Source organism: Musca domestica, unplaced genomic scaffold (genome assembly GCF_030504385.1).
Source record: "Musca domestica strain aabys unplaced genomic scaffold, Musca_domestica.polishedcontigs.V.1.1 2, whole genome shotgun sequence".
Lineage (NCBI taxonomy): Eukaryota > Metazoa > Arthropoda > Insecta > Diptera > Muscidae > Musca > Musca domestica.
Genome location: NW_026712249.1, coordinates 47,869,443 through 47,895,129, shown reverse-complemented (window position 1 = coordinate 47,895,129; position 25,687 = coordinate 47,869,443). Strand labels below are relative to the sequence as shown.

General features: G+C 33.2%; 1 protein-coding gene across 3 annotated transcripts in view; it reads left to right on the top strand.

Moving 5' to 3' along the window:
* The window catches only part of LOC101887557 (mastermind-like domain-containing protein 1), a 285,577-nt gene that overhangs the window by 250,947 nt on the left and 8,943 nt on the right, over positions 1-25,687 (top strand). The window contains exon 1 of one of the 3 annotated variants that reach the window (XM_059121465.1): positions 19,652-20,473. The exons of the other annotated variants lie outside the window; for them this stretch is intronic. Within the exon in view, the coding sequence (XP_058977448.1) occupies positions 20,011-20,473 (463 nt within the window). The 5' untranslated portion in view covers positions 19,652-20,010. Of the gene's footprint in view, positions 1-19,651; positions 20,474-25,687 lie in introns of those variants that run through there. 3 annotated transcript variants of the gene reach the window in all.

Genomic DNA, 25,687 nt, shown 5'->3' with positions numbered 1-25,687 from the left:
AAATGGTCTGATCTCTATCGTTCTTAAAACAGATCTTGTGTTGATCGAAATATTCAGATGTGATAAGTCTAAATGGAATCTAATGTTAACTTCGGGCTTTATGAGCTTAATGGATATTCAAAATTTCGATCTTTTGTGGGGAGGTACCAGAAGGTGTGGACCGATATATTCCATCAAAACACCATATTTTAATTTTATAAAAATATTGGAATGTGTGAAATTTTAAGACAATCGGCTTCGAGATTTATTGTGCGCACCAGCCAGCTAGACAGACAGACGGACGGACGGACATCGCTAGATCAACTCCAAATGTCCTGAAACGGATTTGGTCCAAAAAAAACTAAGGTCTAAAACTGTTATTTCGACTAGGCATCTTTTGACCATAGCCATATGACTGAGGGTATAATGATCGTATCAAATGATATATATTCTCTCTAGCAATATTAGTGAATAGTGGAAAAACCAGATATTATGTGGCAACATTGAACTGTGTAAATCGGGTTTCCTAGAAAGTTTGAATGTTCTGGAGAGCACTTATTAAGATCTTAGGTATATTAGAAGATTTAGAATATTTTCCGAAAGAACATTGGTTTAATTTAATTCTTTAGTTCCTCTTCTATTGAATTTAATAACTCCTGGGGAGAATATCCCAGACAAAAAACCAGGGAACTTATGAGGATTGGTGGCTCTTTCTGAAACCTAGGTATTCCCTGCCTTACCCACTAATAATCAAGCGTTGTTTTGATAAAACCAACAATAATGGGATTAAGCCTGACTATTTCGCAACAACAAAATTCTACGGTACAACGAACAAACATGCCAACACTGTTCTGAAAACATTGATCTTAAAGATGAAGTTTGGTGGAGGCGAACCACTATGTCTCTGAGAGTGTATCAAAATTCTTAATGGCTTCGAAATGATTCTAATTGACGTCAAGTTCTCAAATCTCAGGGCCTTCTATCACCCGAGTATTTTTAACGTTTGCCGCCCTATAATATATTAATATAATATCGTATGCTGCCTTTTACACATTATTGTATTAAAATTGAAAAATAAATAGGCTGCTGCACATATATAGGTCAGTTTCCATGTGCACTTCTCTGTGCGATAATAATCGCGCTTTTTTAAAACATCTGTTCCCCAAGTTGACATAATAATTGCAAATATTGTGTTCATCTCTTCATCTCCAGTCAACTCTTTCACATTTAACAGTGACGTTACATTTTCGCCTATGCGGGAATTATCTGTAAACATTTCCAAAAACCCATAAAATCCCCTTTGGTAGTTGATTGTGGGTAAATTGTGGGTGTGTGCCGATCGACCATTTGTCTATTTTTAAATTATTTCACCTCATCATTTTTGGCGAAATCGTAAAACAAGAGTGACGTGACATGGACATGACGTCGACACCGTTTCCTGGGATAAGTGTGCTAATTTGTGTTTGGATAGTTCCAATCCAATGTACCGTACCAGCCTAACAAGGGGTGTAGTGAGTACAAATGTGCCAAACACCAAACACAACGACACACAAATAATGATGTATGTGATATTTATAAATGTACCCCAATCCGTAATGCAGGAAAGACCTAAGACATGTCAAAGACGTCATCAATACGGACTGGCTGTGTGTGTGTGTTTACTTTTCTCATTACCCTGTCAGTTGGCCAAAGAGTAAAACGTGGGTGAAATTGTGAAGAAATGTGGGGGAGGTAGAGGGAGAGTGCTATCCATGTTGGTGGGGGTGGGGATGAAGGTCGCAAAAAAGGCAAGATAGGTGTCGATGTCGCCCATATTAATGTTGAGCATTCACTTGGCTCATGTGTGAATCTGGTATTTAACTGATGATTGTTTATAGATCATAAAAGGTGTAAATATAACGTTAAAACAAATTATGAGTGTTGACTATTTTAATTAGAATCTTGTCGGAATGGCAAATTATGAATGAAGTTATTTTTAGAAGCATTTTGTAAAAGTCCGATAAGCGGATTTTAAGGAGAAACTATGGATAGTGGTGATAACAGGAAACCAGGGAGAGAGAAAGAGAGAAAATTGATTCATTTGTTAGCGTAGAATACAGAATGGGTTTTTTACTTGTTTACCTAGACTATGACGAGAATTGGTTGTCTTTGAAAGGCGGCAACAAATTTAAAATAGAGTGTCAGAATTTGTACTTACCATGGGAAAATATATCAATTTCTAGAAACATTTACCGATCATTCGAATACTTCTGTTCGCTTAGGAAGTTCTTTTATTGTGACTTTGCCTTTTTATACCCTCAGCCATATGGCTAGAGAGGATATGTATCATGTGATACGGTCATCGAAATAACGGCTTTAGACGGACATTTGGAGTTGATCTAGCGATGTCCGTCCGTCCGTCTGGCTGGCTGGTGCGCACGTTAACTCTGAAAAGGAGTATCCGATTTTGTCCAAACTTGGTACATCGTAATATTATTATCAAACTAAGATCGAGTTCGGAGAATGGCAATATCGACCCACTCCTTCTGGTACCTCCCCCACAAAAAAAAAAAAATTAGGCACAGAAACAGAAAGGATGATCCAATATTGTTCCTATTTTAAAAATCTTAATATTTGCATGAGCAATAGGTCAGGTGCGAAAATGGACTATTTCGGTCTACTTCATCAAGTACCTCACAAAGGGTCACAAACTTGAATAATCATAAATCGTTTGTAATGCGATGTAAGAGTCCGATTGTCTTCAAATCGTACACATCACAATATTTATATTTACCTAAAATCTAGTATGAAGATGTCGGTCAACTCCTTCTGGTACCTCTCCGACAAAGGTGTCAACATTTTCAATATCCATGAATCTTATAAAACGCGAAATTGACATCCGATTCCACTCAGACTTGACACATCTCCATAATTTCATAAACCCAAGATCTGTTATAAAGATGGTAGAGATCAGACCATTTCTTCTGCTACCTCCCCTACAAAGTTTTAATAGTAAAAATAGTCATATAATCCGAAATAAGCATCCTTTTCTCTTCATTTTACACACAGCACAATATTTTTATTAACATACAGTCTGGTGTGAAAAGGGATATATCGGTCTACTCCTTCTGGTACCTACCTCACAAAGTGTCAAAATTTTGAGTAACGTGAAATTAAAATACGATAACATTCAGACTTGGTGCATCTCAATATTTCCATCAACACAAGATCTTTTGTAAAGATGGTGGAGATCGGACTATTCCTTCTGGTACCTCCTCCACAAAAGGTCAAATTTGTTAATAACCAAAACGATCATAAAATATGAAATAAGCATCCGGTTATCTTTATATTTCACACATCCCATTATTTCTACTAACACAAGATCTGCTGAGAAGATGGGAAATATAGGTCTACTCCTTCTGGTACCTCCCCCACAAAGGAAATAAGCATCTAACGCTCTTCAAATTTCACACATACAAACATTTTACTAACACAAGATCTGTTGTGAAGGTGATATATATTTGGCAACTCCTTGTGGTACTTCACCCACAAAGGGTTACAATTTTTAATAATTTTATCTATTATAAATAGCGAAACAAGTCAGAGATTTTTTACAACTTGTTATATCTAATTATTTCTCTCAACCAGAAACCTGACATGAATATGGAATTTATGAGCTCGCATTAAATTGGATATAAATATTCGATTTTCTTGTAATTTTGCCCATACCAATGCCCTATAAACAACAGGTGCTATAAACTTTATTATAAACTGATTTGAAGTTCGAGGCCAGAATGGCAGTATCATTGCAAAAATATTTCAATTTTAAAATTTTTAAATATAAAATCTTCATAATATAGCGACAAATTTTTTTAAACATATTTTTATTACTCTACTCCCATATAATGGCAAACATGCAAATGACAGCAGCAGCAACAACAACAGCAAACATTTTCATTGCACACATTTTCATTAGCATTTTGTGCAACTTTATACGATTTAATAAGCAACAACAAAAAAAGAGGAAGAGACAATCGAATCGAATAGGAAACGTACTCAGGTGTTTCGTTGACGGTGTTATTAACCCATTATTCATTTTTCATTTTATTTTGAAATGGGGGTTTTTTGTAGTTAAGAATTATTCTGTAATATATGAATTTATATATTCAAAATATATAACATATATAAAATAAGGTGCGTATGTTTATTTATGTAAACAAATTACAGCATTACAAACATTGTTGGTTTTATGGTCCTTGCTAAATAAGTTTTTATTTTAATTGAAGTGACAATTTGAAGATTAAACCTTAAATCCTGAGGAAACTTTTTCAAAATACATGCTGGAAATGTGATTTATATAATTTGAATTTGAAAATAATTATTTAAGTAAATTATATGAAAGTTATGAGAATACTACTGAATGGGATTTACAAAGACGACATTTTTATGCCCGCTCTGCAAACGAGAAAAATAAAAAGATGGCACTCTCTTTTAAAAACGCCAAAATGTTGGTGAGAAAATCATGTAAACAAACAGTAAGGAAAAGTCAAAGATCGGGCGGGGCCGACTATATGATATCCTACACCATTATGCATCGCACCGTAAAAAGAGAATTTTTTTGAAGTAGATCATGCCTCCTATAAACAATTGGCTTTAGAGCAGTTATAGTTTGGAAGCAAAATGGAAACGTACGTCCCGAAATTTACTCCATTTGGGTGGTATTAGCCATTATTTGCACAATAAACCTGAAATGAGATTAAGGATATATATGGGAGCTATATCCAAATCTTAGCCGTTCTCGATAAAATTTGGTATTTCTGAGCTCTAAATGATATCTGGTACCAAATATCATTGTTGTCGAATGCAGATTACGTATGTGAGGGACTTAAACACTAAATCGGATGAAACATATATATGGGAGCTAGAGCTATATCTGAACCAATTTTCACCAAATTTAATGTACTTCCTTTTAGACTGAATTCGTTCGGATACTCCAAAATGCTGGTCATTTGGACTGATATTGGCCATTTAGCGCATTGAACCCGAAATCGATTGAAGATATATATGGGAGTCATATTCTAATCCGAATCGATCTCGATAAAATTTGACAGAGGTATTTTCGAGCAGTATGTGATGTCCGATACCAAATATCATTTTTATCAGATGTATATTACGAATGTGAGGGACATAAACACCAAATCGGATGAAACATATACATGGAAGTTATATATGTATAGCTAAACCGATTTTAGACAGAATTCGGTCGTATATGCCAAAACAGTTCATTGGGCTGATATTGGCTCTTTGTTTCACAATTAACCCGAAATCTGTTAAATATATATATGGGAGCTATATCCTAATCCAAACCGATCTCGATAAAGGTAGAGAGGTAGTTTCGAGCAGTATGTAATATCCGGTACCAAATATCATTCTTGTGGAGTGCATATTACGCATGTGAGGGACTTAAAACCCCAAATCGGATGAAAGATATATATGGGAGCTATAACAATATCTGCTTGTAGATTGAATTCGTCATTCAATAAGGTCATTTGGACTTATATTGGTCATTTGATACACAATTAACCCGAAATCGGTTGAAGATATATAGGAGCTTTATCTTAATCTGGTCCGATTATCACAAATTTATATTGCGTTCGTTTTGTTCAGAAGAATACACGTACGGATGGACCGAATTTGGTTTTCTCCGATGAGAAAACATTCGTTGTCCAGCAGTTTGTAAACAAACAAAATGATCGTGTTTACTTGCCGAAGAGGTCAGCTAAAAATGTGTACCTTCGGCCACCAGAACTCAAGCGCCGGCCATGGTGATGTTGTGGGACGCCATAACAGCCGATGGTCGCTCTCCGCTCGTATTAATCGACCGATCAGAATAAATGCCGAATATTATCGCGAAAATATTCTGGAGGGTGTATTAAAGCCTTGGGCACGCAAACATTTTGGCCGCAGAGCTTGGACATTCCCATCGCACTCAACACGCTCCAGCCAAAATGGTTACAAAATGAGATTCCTCGCTTCATTTCCAGCCCACAGTGACTACCAAAATCACCGGATACCAATCCGTTGGACTATTGTGTCTGGAATATTTTAGAAAGCAAGGTTGGCATTAAAAAATACCAAAGTGTCGATCACTTCAAACAAGCGCTTCGCCGGGAATGGGCCAAAATATCGCAGAGCAACATTCGGGCAGCGTGTGACGGTTTCATTGGCTGTAATTCGTAATTGGCCATAATTTGTGCCAAAGGTGACCAATTCGAAAAAATCTTAACTTATTCTAAAATTTGATGGTATTTCCGACAAATGTAAAAATTATGACGTTTGACTTTGTTACAGTTTTTTTCCTCACCCTGTATTCATATCAGTCTTAGGACAGATACGAATTTTTCAATATTGGCCAACTGTTTCCGAATTTCCACCATAAAGGTTCAACAAATTGAATAATCATAACTCAAGGCTGGAGGTATACATCTGGCGGCAAAAGCGCCTGATACTATTTTATTTGTTAGATTTCAGATACCTCTTTAAGACCTTTATAGAAGATCTTTTAAGGGTTTTTTTTTTTTTTTAATTGGGATATAAAATAAAAAATTTTCATCTAGAGAAAACTTATCTCTACAAGGTCCTCAGTCTATCGCTTTGTCAGGAGCCCCTTAAAGTCTTAATTCGGTGGGATACCTTTTCATGTCGCTTAGAATACATTTAGACGGTCCTCTGTTTGTCTTATATCCAAAAAATGGCCTTTTAAGGGTCTGCTGAACCCTCAAGACGTTTGTTCCTTTGCAGAAAACAACCTGAAGTTATTTTTCTTTAGAGAATTTCCTTATGGATATTTCATGTATAGAATCTCTCATTCGGGTCTTCTGACTATAGTATAAATATATTGTATTTGTAGGAGACCTATTAATGACCTTCAGTCTTGTTTAGGTCTTATGTTTAAGGATAACCTCTAGAAGGTGTTGTGACGAAGGGATTTTCTTGGTGCGTTTGCTGTTAAAAATTTGCTTTAAGGAGATTTATTGAAGGTAGCCTGTCAACAGAAGACATCTTGTAAGTCTCTTTTATAAGGTCTTCTGGAAGGTCTTTTATCTTTACATTACCACTCAAAAGATTTTTCATAAAATACCTTTTTAAAGGTCTTTGTCTGTAAAGGACCCTACCTATAAATATATTGTGTATAAAGAAAAAATGGTACCACTTCATGCCAGCTTTCCCCAATGGGTTAAACATATAATACGATTGATAGTACTCAATTAAAGTTGGAAGTTCTTTGACAATTTCAGTTTCGTGTTGATGATCGGTTAAGAAAGGTGTTCGTTTGACTCGATGATATTAAACGAAAGAATTCGCCATGGTGTAACCATGTAACAATAAATGTCATTGAAAAATGTGTATGCATAGAAAAAAAATTCAAAAAAAAATAATAATAACTATCCATGCCACAGGCAGATCCAGCTGGCTAAGTGATTTAAGAATTCCATGTGATACGGGTTTTACATGCAACTAATCACGGAAAAGTATGTCTCATACACGGATGATAATGTAATGTCATCATAACACTTTTCCCTTTCAAACATGCCACACTCCACGCATATCTAACGATCTGTGTGGATACCACACAAGAATATCTGCCACCACCGAGCTATGGAGTTGCAAAAAAATGCAAAAACAAAAACTACGACGACAAGAAATGAAGTGAAGTGTAGAAATAGGCAAACGCTGTAGTAAACGAAGAAGTCTAAGAATTTATGAATGAATTACAGCAACGGCAGCAGCAGCAACAACAACAAAGTGTAGAAAAATAAAACAAAAAACAATTCGAAATGAACACATTTGTTGAAATGCTGTATGCAGCTCTGCAAGAAAAATAAATAAAAAAATGTAAAGAAAACCACAACACCACCAACAAAAAAAGTTGCAAATAAAACGTCTGCAGTCGCAGCCGCTAAGGCGGCGGAGTTACTTCCGTTTTGTGTGTCTGCTTTGCTTACAAAAACAACACCATCACCACATTACAAATAACCTGTGCTTGTCGCTTACGCCACCGCCAGCCAACAAGCCAGCCACTAAAACAAAATACGCGAATTAAAAAATAAAAGAAAAACAAAACACCTCACCACACCAAACAACCAAACAACCAAACAGCCAGCCACATAGTTGGCTAATGCAAAAACACAAATGTGGCAAAATAATATAAACGTCTTTAAGTTGCATGAATGAATAATTTCCGCCACGACAATGCCTCAAGTCGAATAATATACAAATAAAAAAAAAACAATAAATAAAAACATGATCGAAAACGAAAACAAAAAGCTATAAAACCAAACAACAACTTAAAATGTAAAACGTGAGAAGAAACGTGTGATCAACAACAGCTGCTGCTCCAACGGCCCGGGAGAAATACATAAGGCGAACGCGCATATGCGCACGAGCCTCTTCCAAAAAAAACACAAAACAGAAACATGACAAAAACAACATATCTGAATTAATTTGTTTGGATTTTTTTTATAAAATTTGAAATTAATATTTTTTTCTCGATTTGGATTTTATATGCACAGATTTTTGTGACGTCATGAAACATGTCTTGAGGTTGGCTTTGAGGTTTCGAACAGGTTTGGGAGGTTTACCTTTAATACGGTTATTGTACCAGAAATGAAATGATTTGAATACTGATCTATATTTATATATATTCATCTTCATTTTAATATTGTGGTTTGAGGTTGTTAATGGCTTGTTTTGTAAACATTGGAAATAGTAATAGGTGACGTGAGGAATAGAAGGTATGGTAAATGTGTCATACTATTTATAGGTGGACGGATTTTGACCTAAATAGTATACTTACTAGGAAACATATAATAATAAGCATTTGTAGGCTTAACGATGCGAATTTTTTGTCTATATCATGCATCTTGTTATAAAATTAGTCCACCGAGGAAACAAGGGGGGGAGGGGGGTGGCAATGAGAAATCGGTTCTTGAAGAATATTTTGTTCGAAAAAGCTTGAATGACATTTCTAGCAACGTCAGTATCTCAGTTTTAAGACCACAGTGGGTGTGCTTCATTGGACATGACCAAAATGCTCCTCTTATGGCCCTTGATTATTTTTATTTTTTTGAATTTCTACGAATATTGCTCTAATAATCTTTGGAATCATATTTGAAACATCTGGATTATTGCTCTCATAGTATTTGAAAAATATTTTAATATATTCACAATTATTGCTCTGATACCATTAGATAAATATTAAAAAAATCCATGGTTATTACTTTGATAGCACTTGAAGAAATATTTAAAAAAATCAATGAACATTGCTTGGAAACGATTAAAACTAGTAAGGAAAGGTCAAAAGTCGGGCGGGGCGGTCTACATAATATGGGTATTTAGTAGAGCTCCCTTAACAAAAAAAAATTATTTTTGGAAATTTATTTGAAATAGATCATACCAACTATGAACCAAAAAATGCTGTATAGTGCATGCAATGACTTCGATAAGTATTATATTAAACAAGTAAAAAAAAAATAAAGTTTGGCGTGCCGAACATTTAATACCCTCCACATTTGGGTAAAACGAAAATTTTAAATAAAAGTATGTGAATTCAAACTTGTTCCACTTTAAATTAAAGATACCAGTAAGATCATTTGGATAATGCTGTTAAACTTTTCAAAAAGCCATAAAGTGGATGAGGCCGTTATATGGGGGCCATATCAAAGCGGGAACCTCCATAGACAATTGTATACTTCAAGGATTGTCATCTATTAAATCTTCTATAATACGAAAATTGAAACAATTATGTGGAAACCATTATGACCTACAAATACCAATTTTTAGATACTTCCGTGAAAAAATGAAAATTATCAAAATACCGTATACGGAGTTACCGTTATATGGGGGCTATACCAAAACGTGAACCTATATATACTATGTTCCCCACCGGAGCTAGAACCCATTGCGAGCTACAAATGACAATTTTTAGACAAATCCATGGAAAAATGTGGCAAAAATCATCAAAATACCAAATATCGGGAGGTGCCGTTATATTTAAGGCCATAAAAATTCCTGGCGCTATACATACAACGTTTGGCCACCGGAGCTAGAACCCATTATGACCTATAAATAGCAATTTCTAAAAAATCCGTGAAAAAGTGTGGCGAAAATCATCAAAACACCGATTATCGGGGGTTACCGTTATATGGCGGCTATACCAAAACGTGGACCGATATATATATATATATATATATATATATATATATATATATATATATATATATATATATATATATATATATATATATATATATATATATATATATATATATATCATTGTCAATACCAATTATACAAACACAATACAAATTGTTGTGCCGAAATTTGAAGCTCTACGTCAAATAATGTGGGTTGTACCTTGATTCCAACAGACAGATGGACATCGTGGAATCGACTTAGAATTTTATGCTTATTTTGAATATATATAAACTCCATGGAGCTTACGACGAATATTTTGGGTTGTTACAAATCGAATGACAAAGTTAATTTTTAAGGTGGAGGGTATAAAAATATTCATTGGACCAATAGATATACCGGACCGAGTTTCACCGAGTGGTAAAATTCGGCTGAATATGAAAAAATCTATTCAATTTGTGAGTAGGTGAGCAAAAACCGTAAAATCAGATGAAGGTGTATATCGAAGCTTCTCAAAAATTTGAACCGATCTCAATCCGATCTCGATAAAATTTGACAGAGGTACTTTTGAGCTGTATCTGATATCTGGTACCGATGATCATTGTTGTGAAGTGCAAATTACGCATGTGAGGGACTTAAATGAAACATGTACATGGGAGCTATAGCTATATCTGAACCGATTTTCTCCAAATGTTATGTACATAGCTATATCTAAACCGATTTTCTCCAAATGTTATGTACATTCTTCTAGACTGAATTCGGTCGGATGTGTCATAATTCAGGTAATTTGAACTGATATTGATCATTTGGCAAATTGGACATTGAACCGAACTTGGTTGGAGATATATATGGGAATAATATCAAAATTTGAACCGATTCTCACCAATCTCAATAGACTCCGTCCTTGGGCTAAACAAATATAGTTTGGAAAATTTCATAAAAATCGGATGATAAAAGCGACCTGCATTTTGTTCACAAAAATACATGGACAGACGGACGGACTGACTGACATGCATAAATCGACTCAGAAATCGATTCTATGAAGATCCTCAAAAGTAACTATGGGTCTATCTCGCTTCCTTCTCATTTTTTACGATTTTAAGGTTTTCTAGAAAGAAAATATGTTTATTTTTTAAAGACTTCTAAATCATGAATTTTTTTCCAAATCACATTTTTTAAGTAATTGATCTGAAATTCGAATCTTTTACAGATTTTGACATATGGTTCAAGAATCAAATAACATCAGTTATTTAAAGTTCATACAATTATTTTAGATCAATTTATTTTAAAATAATTTAAGCTATCAAAAAAGTGGATGGTACACAAACATCCACGACAACAAAAACAGAAGATTAAACAAATCTAAACGTATTCTAAAATTTGATGCTATTTCCGACATTTTTTGCTCTCATTCAATAAAATTAAAAAAAAATGAAAATTAGGGCGTTTGAACTGCAACACAGTTTGTTTATCTCACTCTGTATAATCCATTTAATTTCACCAATTTTTGGTATTTTGAGTTTTTATTATGGCGAAACAAAAAATCATGGATCTCTGATCAGAAATCAGAAGTTTTAGGACTTTATTAACCGATTTTTCCCCTAAGCAAAGCAAAAACAAAAATTGAGATTATAAAATTGGCTTTTTTGCGACAAAAAAACACCAGAAATCGTTAATATAACAAACTCTTTTCCGGCCATGCATAAATCGCTGATTTTTTTGAGAACATTATTACAAGGGCGAAGTCATGGTTTTATAATTTTTTATTAAACTAATTCTGACCAAACGTCAAGAATTTTGTAAGAAAATTTTAAGATACATTCAGGTACATAAAGTTAAGTTCGGTCAAATTTGTTTTGGTTCTACTAAAAATTGTGACTTCTTGATTTCATAATGGGGAAAGTCGAGATGTAGTAGATTAAAGAAAATCTCACATTTAGTTCATATTTTAGAAGTTATTTTATGGAGTGGGCCGATCGAGGGTTGGTATTATTATAATGTACGAAATGAAACGAAAAATTTTACAAAGGAAATATTTTTCATTTCATATTTTAGTAGAACAAGAATCCACTCCCAGACCTAAGTTTTATATTAGTAATGTAAAAATAGAAATTTTTCTTTTTTCATATCTGATATTTGCCATTTTTTAACTGAAACATCGCTAACGGACTTAAAGCATCTTTAATTTCTCTTGACCAAAAATCCCAAATTTCTTTTCAAAGAAAATATCGGTCGGAAAATTTGCTGCAATTCCAACTAAGGAAGCTGAACTTCTTCGAAAGGAAGTTGATACAGTTCACCAAAATATAGTTTGATGTTACAACAAATATTCTCAAGATTGCAGTGGTCTGCATTGATAGATATGGTGATTAAGTGAATTCTTCCGTTGCCGAAATATTTTCCCTCACAACTTTCCTTTTGACTCTGGGGGAAATACCGCTACGTGAAGTTTCTCCGGAATGCAGATGCGCCAACTAATACAATACCAAATGTTTCATTACAAAATTCATTGTTGTTGGTATTTTAAGATATTTTAAGTAAATACAAATCACATACATTTCCATTGAAACATGTTTCAAGGTAACAACACCTCAGTGTCGTTTGTTTCAGAAAAAAAAGCAAAAAAAAAAAAAAAAACACAAACGTCCAGTTATTTAGTTTCACCAAGAAGTATTACACGTAAAGTCAAATGAATGGATGGATGGCTGAATGAATTAATGCATGAGTCACCATCGACAGATACCACTGACTGTCTGACTGCACAACCAAATAATGTCACTTTGGTATTAAAAAAAAAAAAAAAACAAACGGCAAATCAAAAACATTCCAACATGGGATTCCCATAATAAGGTCTCTCCCTCTTTCTGAAAAAACAGAGCCAAACAACATTGAAAGTATTGAGATAAAATTTTCCAATAACTAATCTGTGACGTTTGTAATTTATCCAATAAGAAAAAAAAAACAACAACAAAACAACATAATTAAAATAAAAACAAAAGCTCACATCGACCGGCACATGAACCGGTCTTGCGGTCTCGTGCTGTTAATGTAATCAAATTAAGCTAAGGCACAAATTAAGCTGAACTTGATATCAGCATGACGGTGTGTGATATCAATATAAATAATACATTTGTTTGAGAATAATATGGAATTTTTAAATCTTTCATTGAAAATGTTGGATTTTAAATCCATTAGAATTGCTACAGTTAGGCTTAAGTGGAACTACGTGATTTTATGCAATATTGGAGGTGGAAAACATCCAAATAAACTAAAGTGTAAAGAAATGATTTTCTTTAAAGAACTTAAAGAGATGTCACAATGAAATCTCTCTGTGTCACGTGATTATCACACAACACTAAGATGCAAGCAGATATTTCTTAGAAAACTTCTAGCTAAACAATGCATTGACGTATACATTCATTTTCACGAGCTAATATAGTGCCTCAATTCATTTATATTTTGTATTGAAAAAAAAAACATTCTCAAACATTTATTCCCTACTTAAGAAGTTTATTTGTTTCTCTGTATTTTTGAAAGAATTCCAAAAGATATCTGTGGAAATTCACTGAAACACATACTTTTATATCCTTATGTACCTTATGACCGTCCATTGGCGAACAGCTCGTTGTTGTTGACGTCAATTTATAGACTACGCATGTTCCCATAACTGCCTACTCGCCAGACCTTCACACAAATCCTTATGTTCTAATTTGTGTCATAAATATCAAAAAGGTGTCGCTATGTGTTGCAGGACATGACATGTGTATATACAAAAAAAAAAAAAGAATAATAAATAATTACAAATCTCTATAATTATCTCATGTAATTCGTGGAAAATTAGAAGTAGGAAATTACAGTGGATTAACGATATGTTGTACATAGGTATTTTGTTTTGTTGGGACTTCATATTCGATCCTAATTTTTCCAAAATTACATGACTAGAAAACATCAGTTTGTTTGCCGATGGTTTATTATCCATAGCTTTGATTTGAAGAGGCAATAAAAAATTTTAAAGTTATTAAAAATGTTAATAATTAAGAAGAGGTCCCTAGAAAAACCAAATTTTTAAATCCCATGATTTTTGAAAGACATTTTTTTAAAAATACGATTTTTGGCCAGGAAATCAACAAATATTTTTGATTTCTAATAAAAAATTGAAATTGGAAATAAAAAATTAAAAAAAAAGCTTGGGCATGGAATCCTTAAAAAAAATCAAAACACTCGATTTTATGTCCTTACAAGGAATTCCTGGAAATTTTTTACCACGAAATCTTTGAAAGTATAAGTTTGTATTTTCTATGAAACCCGCTATTTTTGGGTCAGAATTTTTTAACTTTTTTATTTGGGCAAGAGGTTCCTGAAACAAGTAAAAACCAGTAAGGATTATATGATACCCTACACCAATATGCATGTTTAGTAGAACTCCCGTAACAAGAGATTTTATTTGAAGTAGATCATACCACCTACCAATTAGAATTGGAAATAAAAAAATAAAAAAAAAACTTGGGCATGGAATCCTTAATCAAAACACTTGATTTTATGTCCTTACAAGGAATTCCTTGAAATTTCTTACAACGAAATCTTTGAAAGTATAAGTTTTTCTTTTCTTAAGAAACCCACTATTTTTGGGTCAGGATTTTTTAATTTTTTTTTATTTTGGGGAAGAGGTTCCTGAAAGAAGGAAAAACCAGTAAGGACTATATGATACCCTACACCAATATGCATATTTAGTAGAGCTCCCGTAACAAAAGAATTTATTTGAAGTAGATCATACCACCTATCAACATCTTGCTTTAGATAAGTTATAGTTTGGTTTCAGAGGGACCTAATATATGGGAGGCATATGCAATTCTGAATCGATTTCCACTAAATATTTTAATCGTTTATACCAAATAACATTGCTATAGAACCACAAAACGAAAATCTACGTCCCGAAATTCACTCCATTTAAGCTGATATTAGCCATTATTTTCACAAAAAAACCTGAAACCATATTGATGATATATATGGGAGTTATAGCCAAAATTTTAACAGATCTTGATATGATATCTGGTAGCAAATATTATTCTTGTGGAGTGCATATTACACATTTGACGGACGTAATACCAAATCGGATGAAACATATAAATGGGAGCTATGGCTATATCTGAACCGATTTTCAACACATTTGATGTACTTGCTTGTAGACTGAATTCGGTCGGATGTGTCAAAATTCAGGTCATTTTACTGATATTAGCCATTTGGTGCACAATTAATCCGAAATCAGTTGAAGCTTTAGATGGGAGCTACATCCAAATCTGAAGCGATCATAATAAAATTCTAGTCTATATCTGATATTTTTATACCAAACATCATTCTTGTGGGGAACATATTACGAATGTGGGGGATTTGAACACCAAATCGGATGAAACCTATATATGGGGGCTATAGCTATACCTGAACCGATTTTCTCCGAATTCGATGTACTTGTTTTTAGACTGAATTCGGTCGGATGTACCAAAATTCAGGACGTTTGGACTGATATTGGCCATTTGGTGCACAAAAAATCCCAAAATCGGCGGAAGATATAAATGGCAGCTATATCCAAATCTGAACCAATCTTGATAAAATTTAGCAGAGGTATTTTAGAGCTGTATCTGATATCTGGTACCAAAAATCAATGTTTTCGAACGCATATTACGAATGTGGGGGATTTGAACACCAAATCGGATGAAGCCTTTTTATGGGAGCTATAGCTATATCTGAACCGATTTTCACCAAAATTTCACATAATACCCTTACCCATGTGTGGTGTAGGGTAAAATGGAATGGAAAGAAATGGGAAAAAAATTTCCAAGTAGAAACTAAAATTTTTGGCATGGCATTACCTTTAAAAAAATATTCAAAATACACGACTTTTGTCCTTTCAAAGAATTCCGGAAAAGAGGTTCCAGAAAAAAAGTTTTTGCAAATATGTATTTTAAAAATTTCAAATTTTGTCCAAGAAGATATTGTTATGGAAATAAAAAAAATTGGAATGGGGAAAAACAATGAAAGAATTAAACAAGTAAGCAAAGGCTGCAGTCGAGCGGGGCCGACCGTTGAATACCCTACAACACTATAAACGATACTGTTTATATAGGCGAGATACTCGAAAGAATTCCACAAGATATTGTGAGAAATAATAAAAGAAAACCATCAGGTTGCGTTCTCTATTTTTCGAATAATAGCAACTTAAACTAATTTGCTCATTTCCAATTTATTGGTAGATGTTGCACTTAAATGGTCTTCCTAGATCTGGAATGAATATTTCCCAAAGACCTATAATCTCTCAGAAGTGGCAAAAGATTAACATTTATTATTGGTTTTTGACTGAAACACATCTATATGAGATACAGACATTGGACTATATTCTTCAACGAAATCAGCGTTAACGAAAGAGTCAGAAGTGCGTCTTTCCTGTATTTGTGAATACTCCAAAAAGTCACTGGAATGGACATTTTCGTATTTTGTCTACAAAAGTTGGCAAACTATTTCACACATTGAATATTTTTGGATGGCCATCCAAAACTGCTTGGCTTTTGCAATGTCCGGTAACCCCCATTCAAATGTGCCTGAGGATCGGGCGACAATTACAACCTGCTGACAATTTTACAGTTTTTTGGTCCATTTCAACCCCTAAATATATAGCGATCATCTCCAAAAAGAGTAGGCTTCTATTCTGACCCTCATCTTATCCCCATGCAAAATTTCGTAAGGATCGGGCCATAAATGCGATCTGTATATGATATCCTGATATCCTAACTACTTAGTTTTGTTGGCTGTAGAAATATTAACAAATGATTAATTCAAAATGAAAATATGCCAAAAATATGACAAAATTGAAAAAATATGAGAAAATGTTACAAAATCAATATTTTCATCTTTAGAGAGATATTTTTATGCGATTTTTTTAGACGTTTTTTCCTTCCTGCCAAGAAGCCATTCTGAATTAATGAGAACTGTCGAAATCAATTCAGCCGTTCTCGACATATATGAGATCTTTCAAGCATATCTCCTTTGATAGACATATATATCGCACATATTTTGCTATATATCCGATTTGTTGGATCTTAACATCAATGTAAAGATCAGAAGTAACCTTGTCATGGCTTTGTGATTTCCCCAGGATATAAAATATTCGCGGTTTAATGAAAATTTTTAAATTTTTTCAACGAAAAAGATATGGTCTATTTTACCCACTAAATATTATCCGATGACCACCCAAATTGGTAGGCTTCTTCCCCGCCCTAAACTGTAGCTACATGCGAAATTCCGCGTCGATTGGTCTATAATTGCGACCTGTATAGCTACTGCAAAATCCGACATTTTTTTTAGTATTTGGTCCATTTCAACCCCTAAACATTTGGCGATCATCTCCAGAAGAAATAGGGTTCTATTCTGACCCTAGCCCCACCTCCATTCTAAATTTCGTGAAGATCGGGCCATAATTGCGACCTGTAGAGTGATTACAAATTAACATGGACAGACGGACAGACGGACAGACGGACGGACGGACATACATAGCTAGATCGACTCAGCTCGGCGAGATAGGAAGATCCATATATACTTTCCTATGTGGGAAACCAATATTTCGTGGTGTTACATAATTTTTGGCCCAATCAAACTTAAAATACCCCCAACACATAGTGTTGTAGGGTATAAAAACACGATTTTATTATGTAAAAAATAGACCAAATATCGAAGATTTTTGGTTAGTTCCGAGTCTTTAAAAAAATTATATGAAAAATTAATGAAATCCCTTAAAAGATCTTTTTTGACACGTCCAAGTCCTGTAGCAATTAATCTCAAAAAATTAGGAAATTCGGATTTTTGGCCCGGAAATCATTTCTTAAGAAATCTACGATTTTGACAGGAGGTCTTTTAACAAAGCTCTTTGAAAATCTACTTTTGTTATTTTTATGAGGAGTTCGCTAATAAAAACTCTTAAAAAAATTAAAAACAAATTGAAATCTCATACAAAGGGGTCCTAGTCATTTATTTGCCCTGTCTTCGAGAAATCCTATATTTGTAACGAAATTCGATAAATTGCTCCTCATCAACGCTAAAAATTTGAAAAATCCTGAATCGTAAAGCAGGCATTTTTTGAATCGAAAAATGACACATCCAAAAAATATTTCGTTTATTTAAGATTCTGACATACATTTAAGGCAAAGGTTATAACAAATTTAAGGGATTCTCAAGTCAACCATCAAACCATCAAATCAACCGGTTTATTTGAAACGTCTGTGATTAATGCTTTGTAATCGATCGATTATGGAAACATTCCAAAATTCCCAAATTCCGTTTCCTATGAAATATTCTGTTTTTAAAAGCATCATCCGAAGAAGATGTACGCGCTCACACTAATATGTTGTTAGTATCGCTTTTAAAAATAGATAAATTATAAACAAACAGTAGATGATGTGTCAAATGGGCTTAATGAGATAACTGAGATGTTGACAGTCAGTCAGTCAGTCAGGCAGGGCAGTACCGGCAGTCAGGGCAGGCGTATGCTTGTTTATGACATACATATGCAAATACTCATTCATTCATAAAAATTATCAGTTGTGGAGAATGACGACGTCACAGAAACGCCTCAGTTTCCGTTCATATTAACGTAATCGGAGTTTCCTACAACAACAGCAATGAGATGTTGATATTATTGTTGTTTTTGTTTTTACCGGCCCCAAATACCGGCCGCTGAGAATTGAAGATTGATCTTGCTCCAACATTGTCATCACCTGTGTGTGTTTTTGAGAGAGAGAAAGATAGAGAGACAGTCACTTTTTTTGTTTTTAGTTGAGAAGATAATATCGTTTCTTTTATTTTTAACAACAACGGCTCTTTGATTACTCTCCGCAGTAGTTCGGCCTGCCGAACATGTTAACTGTTAGAGCAATCGTCAAGTACACGATAAATATCGGCAATATCATGTTGTGGCTGCCGTTATAAGTCCCAAAGCCAAGTCAATCTCAGAGTAAATGTCGATAAATATGAGTGTGAGTAAATCAATTTTTAATCCAAAAACACTTGTCCATTGATGTGTGTGTGTTGTTGTTGTCGTGGTTCTCTATTATGATTTTTGCTTCCGACAGCAGGCCGTTGGGGAGGCATTGGAGAAAATGAGCGTGCGTGTGTGTGGGCCATATTTGAGGGTAATGAGTTAAAGCAACTAAACGATTGGCTGTGAAGATGTTTTGCCTTGTTGTCCAACTCACTCACACTGTTGCATGGCGGTGAGCTTGCTCGGCAACACTGTCACCATGTGAGCAATGCAACAGCAACAAGTGTATACGGTATCGTGTGCGCACACATACACCCGCACGTAGTTTTTTTTTGCCAACAAATTTCTCATTATCAAAGAGTTTTATAAGACAGGGTTAGTAACGTTTTAGTATTAATACCAAATTGGTTGTCAAACAATAAACACTTGAAATCCTGAACAGCAAGAAGAAGGAATACTAGCTGAAAACTTGCAACAAAATTGGATAAAAACAAAAGCGTTCAGAAAAGTAAAAGAAAACAACAAAATAAAAATAAAGTATTAAATTAGCCACCAAAAAAAAATTAGTATTGGAAAAAAATATTTCTGTAACAACCAGCCATCAAATTGTGAAATTATTCGAAAAAATCAAAACAAAGGAGAAATTCAAATAAATTAACTGTTACAAAAAAAAGACTCTTTGAAATTATAACATGACAGAAAAACCCAAGTGTTAAAAAAAATAATTAATTATAAAACTAAGTTGAAACTATTTCAAAAATAACAACAAAGTATTAGACAAGGACCAAACAAATAAACAATTGAAAAAGTATTATTAATTTATAATAAACAAAATGGATATATATGTGCCGGAGATTGCATTAAAACAGCCCAAGGCTGATCCTCGTACAGTGCTTTTGCGAAAAAGAAATTATCTCGATTCGCCCAAGGATTGTCCGGCAACACAGCAACAACAACAAAGATCTCATTTTAAAATGTCAAATAAAACACGGCCAATTGCTACACAGACTGGATGTCCGGAATGTGATAGGCTGCTGAATGATCAGTCATTACCACAACATTACCACAATCACCACTCCAGTTCATCGCCAGCATCAGCATCGTTCAGCTCAACCTCGTCCCGGCCAGTATTAAGAATAGAATCTCAAACGGCGAATACATTTGAAAATCTCAATACCACTACATCACATTCCAAAATTTTTGTTAATTTATATGAATCCCGCCATTTTAAGCATTTCATGTCATTGCATAGCCCCAGTGCATGTTTAGAAAATCTGTACAAATTCCAAAAAACAAGTAAGTAAAAAAATATATATACATGTGTGGAAAAACGAAAATCCAAAAATTGTTTATGGTTTTGGGAAAGATATTCCAAAGATAAAAGTATATTAAAATAAAATATATGGATTTCATTGCTTAAAAAATCGGGGTTTTTAGGGTAAAAACTCCATTTTTCTGTTCCTTAAGGAATTTATGCTATTTCGCTTTCGCTTTGGAAATAAATTCCAGTTTTCATAGCAAAAATCCAATTTTGGAAAAAATGTGGAAAGTTCTTATGGTAGAGCAATTGATCCTTACAGAACAAGTCCTAAGTATCCAATTTTCCGGAAAAAGAAGAAAAGAAACAATTAAAAATAACTAAATACAATAACTAAAAATAGGAATAAATCGTAGCTGCTTTCTTAATTTCTAAATAAAGCCCTCTTTGGTTTCCTCTCAATTTTTGTTGTAACTGAGAGAGTGAAAGTCATTGCTGATAGTTTTTTATAGCAAAAATCCATTTTCCATCAATTTTTGGTCCTTATGGAACAAATTCGAACTCTCCCATTTTCCGGAGAAAGAAGAATTGAAAGAAAAAATTGTAGATTTCAATATCTAAAAAAATCAGTTATTTTATGGCTCATAACCAATTGTTCCTTAAGGAATAAATCCTATTTGAATTCTAAATTTTTAAGTAATACACTCCTTGGTTTCCTGTAAATTTTTGTTATAACTGAGAGAGTCCTGAGAGCTTTCCATAAAAAAAACTATCAATAAATTCTCCTGCAATAAATAGTCCTTTGCAAAATATTCAGCACAAACAATATTTACAATTTTAAAAACTAACTATAAAAATCAGGTATTACAAAAAACCGACAAAAATTTGCTTGTTTTTCTCCTCCTCCTTTTTTCAAAACCATAGATATTTTTCCATCTTAAATGAAAAAAATAGAATTATACCTCAAAATAATGCAAATGATTCATGAACATCAAAGATATTGAAATAAATCTTCAATATCGATAGTTGTAATCAATGAGGGCATTCAATGCGTCTAATTAATTCTATTTTTGCTAACATTACACTATGGCGCGTTAAAAGCGACTCATCATTATGAGTGTGTAAAAATAAAATGCACAGATACATTGTAAGCGAAGGGCCTGTCGCAAATAGTAAATAATTTAATCGATATTTTTCCAAGAGTATTTATGGAAAATAGTAATAGTTTTGATCTATAAGAAGGCATTTTTTATTCCACCAAGAAAAAAGCCTATACCGAGGTATTAAAATTATACTCTTCAAATTAGTATTTTTATGCTATGGCGATCATGGCGATTCTGTGAGTTTAAATACATATTGTTGGAATTAATTTTGTATATACTTCAACAACAATTTTTTGGTAGAGAACCATTTCCATTTTTTTTGCGTTCACGTTTAGCGCAGTTGCCGCTAATACAATATAAAAAAAACATTATTTTCCGAGTAATCTCATTAAATTTTAAATAATGATAATTTGGAATATATGTACTTGCCGGAAAGAGGAAAATCTCAGCAATATTTCTACTAAAACATTAGTCCATGTTTTTCCATGAGCATTTGTAGTCATCCAGGGAAAAATAAGTACATGATACTCATTCCTTAAAAGAACGTTGGAAAAATTCAAACTATACAAAAAAATCCTACATCTGCAATCGTTTTCAAGAAATAAATGAATTTTTTTTAGAAAAAGTTAAAAAAAAAAATATTTTTTCAAAAGATTGTCAAGGCTATAACCTAAAACATTTAACCTGATTTTTGGCAACCCTAATTATACCATATATTTTACTAATAAATCTCATATATATATATTAGTTATCGTTATTCACCTGAAACTTAAAATTTGAGGTTCCTGAAATGTCTGTTCTCTCCTTGCGAAAAATGTCAGATTCAGGCCCACAAATTATTATAGCCCCAATATAACGGTACCTCCCGATTTTCGGTATTTTGACGATTGCAGACACAATTTCCAACCAAATTAGCTGAAACTTGGCATTTAGGGATATTGGAAAGTCTGTTCTCTCCTTGCGAAAAATGTCTGATTCAGATCCACTGATTGGAATAGCCCCCATATAATAGTTTCACTTACTTTATTGTAATTAGTGAATTTTTCTGTGTTCTCCAACCGATTTTACCGGTAGTTGTGGAACAAGTTTGAATACTGATACTTTAATTTAATTTTTTTTAGGAAATGGTAAATGGGAACTAATAATTTTTTTATTGTTTTTTTTTTTTTTTTTTTAAAAAAAAAAAAATAATAATAATTATAATTATAAATAAAAAAAACCTGATCAAAAGTAAGTGTTGGGGTGTCTTGGGTGACTCTAAAAGATAATGTAATGTTCATTTTTTTAAATTTAAAAAAAAATGCGCTGCAAAAATTCTCGAAAAATTTCAGAGCTAAAATTTCAACCACGAAAAAGTTTATTATTCCGATTTATTGAGGAATTCAATTTTCAGGCTTTTCGAAATGTTCTCAAAAATCGGAGCTGCTAGAAATATGAAAGAGTGCGAAAAAATGAAAATAAAATTCACATAAAATTCAGAAAAAAATGCAGTCTTTATTTAAAAACGTTTTCTTACCAAATTGTGGACGGTATTGAAAGTCCAAAAATACAGCTTAAAAGCCAGTGTTGGGTGCCGTAGTGTCTTGGGGGACTCTGAAAGAGAGCGTCATGTTGATTTTCCCTGTCTTTCCCAATTTCGAATAAATTGCAGAAAAAATACCGAAAAAATTAAGATAAAATTCAAAAAAAAATATGTCCTTATTAAAAATTGATAGATCGATCCAAATAATTTAAAGTTTGAAGATTATTTTATGAGCAGTTTTAAGAAGTGTTGCCGAAAAAAGATTGTAGAAAAAAAAAAAACACTCCTTATAATTGCTTAGTGTAAGTTGTAAGTCAGGAGGTATACAATTCCGATTTTTTCTACATTTAAAAAAAAAAAAAAAAAAAAAAAAAAAAAAAAAATTTCTTTTGCCAATTTTCATTTCTACCGTAATGAAACGATCATCTTAAAAATACAAGATAAACCTAACTCATCTCTTACTCCGAATTTTCCATTGATTTTGAGTTCTTGGAACCACCAATTTTTTTATCTATACTTCATTGTATCTCTTGTAAAATTATACAAGTAGACTCTATAAAACGTAAAAAATGTTTTTTTAAATATTAGTTTGCATTTTTACCTTTATAAAAAAAAATCATTATCATCAAAAAATACAAAAAAAAAAAAAAAAAAAATCTACAACTCCCCAATACATTAAATTACCAAACATCTTCATCCCAGCATTATGACTGTTTTCGAGTAATTTATAGAAATAGGTCAAAAGAGTATTGAGAAGAAGAAGAAAAAAAGAAAAACTAATGATATTTATTATTTTTGTTTTCATCAGTTTTACTCAATGGAATATTCCATTTTCATCCCTAATGGCATTTTGCTCGCCCACACAACGGGGCAAAAAGAGTTAGATCGCCAATACTGGTAGTAATTAAAGGACATAAAAATGGACAATTATTATTGACACGAGAACATCTTATAAATGTCACCTACTTGTTGGATTCATTACACACACACACAAAGATACACATATGAATGATTATATGTATAAATGTATGGTATGTTCTATGGAACACTATTAAAACAGGTCACCAAATGCATTCAAGCGTAATAGCCTGTGTGTGTGGGTTTATTTATCTGCTAATTAGTGCACAAATGATGGCAAAGATAGAACAAATTGTAGGATAAATGAAAATAGCCATGTTTTCCATTGTAATGGAAATGATGGGGGGTGGTAAGGCAAACCAAAAAAGGAGAAGAAAACAAAACATAACACCTGTGAGGAATATTTGCCGACCATCTATTCATGTATTTTTTATTTTATTACAATAATAATGAAAAATAGTTTCTTTCTTTCTATTTTCCCTACTTTGATTCATAAATCAAGAATTCAAAATTATCTACAAATGCAAATGTTTGGTATGTGTCGTACAAATTCTCTCTGACGTATGTTTTTCTTGTTTTCTTCTCTTCACACAGTCTAACTGACTGAGTGACTGATGGATATATGGTAGACATGCACATATTTTAATTTATTCCCCCCTCAACCATTGTCAACACAAATTAATCACAAGTTATATGTTTATTTATTATTATTATTATTGTTATTGTTAGTTGGAAGGCATGATTTTTGTCTTGTATATAAAAGATTGACGTACCTTGGGATAGGTTCTTCGCCCAAAATCCTATATGGCAACAAATGTTCGTACAAATTAGATAATGGTCTTATCATTGGTCAAACAGCGAGTACAAAAAAATGTGTTAGATATTTACCACATTTAGGCTGAGGACACCAGGGGCGTTGAATGAAGGGTGTGGGAGATAGTTTTAAAAAAATACCAGATGTTAGATGTTTACAAAAATACCACATTTAAGCTGAAGACATCAGGGGCGTGGAAAGGTTTAGTTTAAAGTTTAAAAAAATACCAGATGTTAGATGTTTACAAAAATACCACATTTAGGCTAAAGACAGCAGGGGCGTGAAAGAAGGGCGGTAGTTTGATGCTGAGTTGGTAGGACTTCATTTTCAAATTTAGGTGTCAAATTTTATAAGTTGGCGCGATAACTGCACTTATCATCTGTAAAATACGATTTTTAAAAAATTAAAAAAAAAAAAATGAGAAAACAATTGCATAAAAATTAGTAGAAGTCCTCATTAATCTCTCAAAAAGTTGTCTTTTAAATGGAATTGGAAAAAAATAAAAATTAAAATTCTTGTTTTCAAATTTAAGATTCAATTGGCTACAAATTAGGTGATGCCCTTGCTTACCCCACATGCGCGTGTAGGGTACCATAAACTAAGATTATGTTGACTTTATCTTTGACTTTGTTTTTATCTTTGAAATTATTTTCTTCCCACAGTTATTTCTCATTTCTCTACTAATTAATCTCCTAATAATTGTGAGTATCTTAATGTCAATGTATTGTGTGGGCTCAAGTGTTTTCGATTTGTATGGGAGTTATGTTGAAGGTGTTATCAGTTGTCTCTGATAGATAATCAGAGTAAATAATGTGCACCCTAACTCAAGGGTCAAAGGTGTTGGGCAGACTTTAGCAGACGGCTATTATTACGGGGGATGTTAAGAGGATTTTAAATCGTATGAGTAGTACGGGGTCGTATGAGTAGTTGTAATAAACATACGCTCCATTGTACC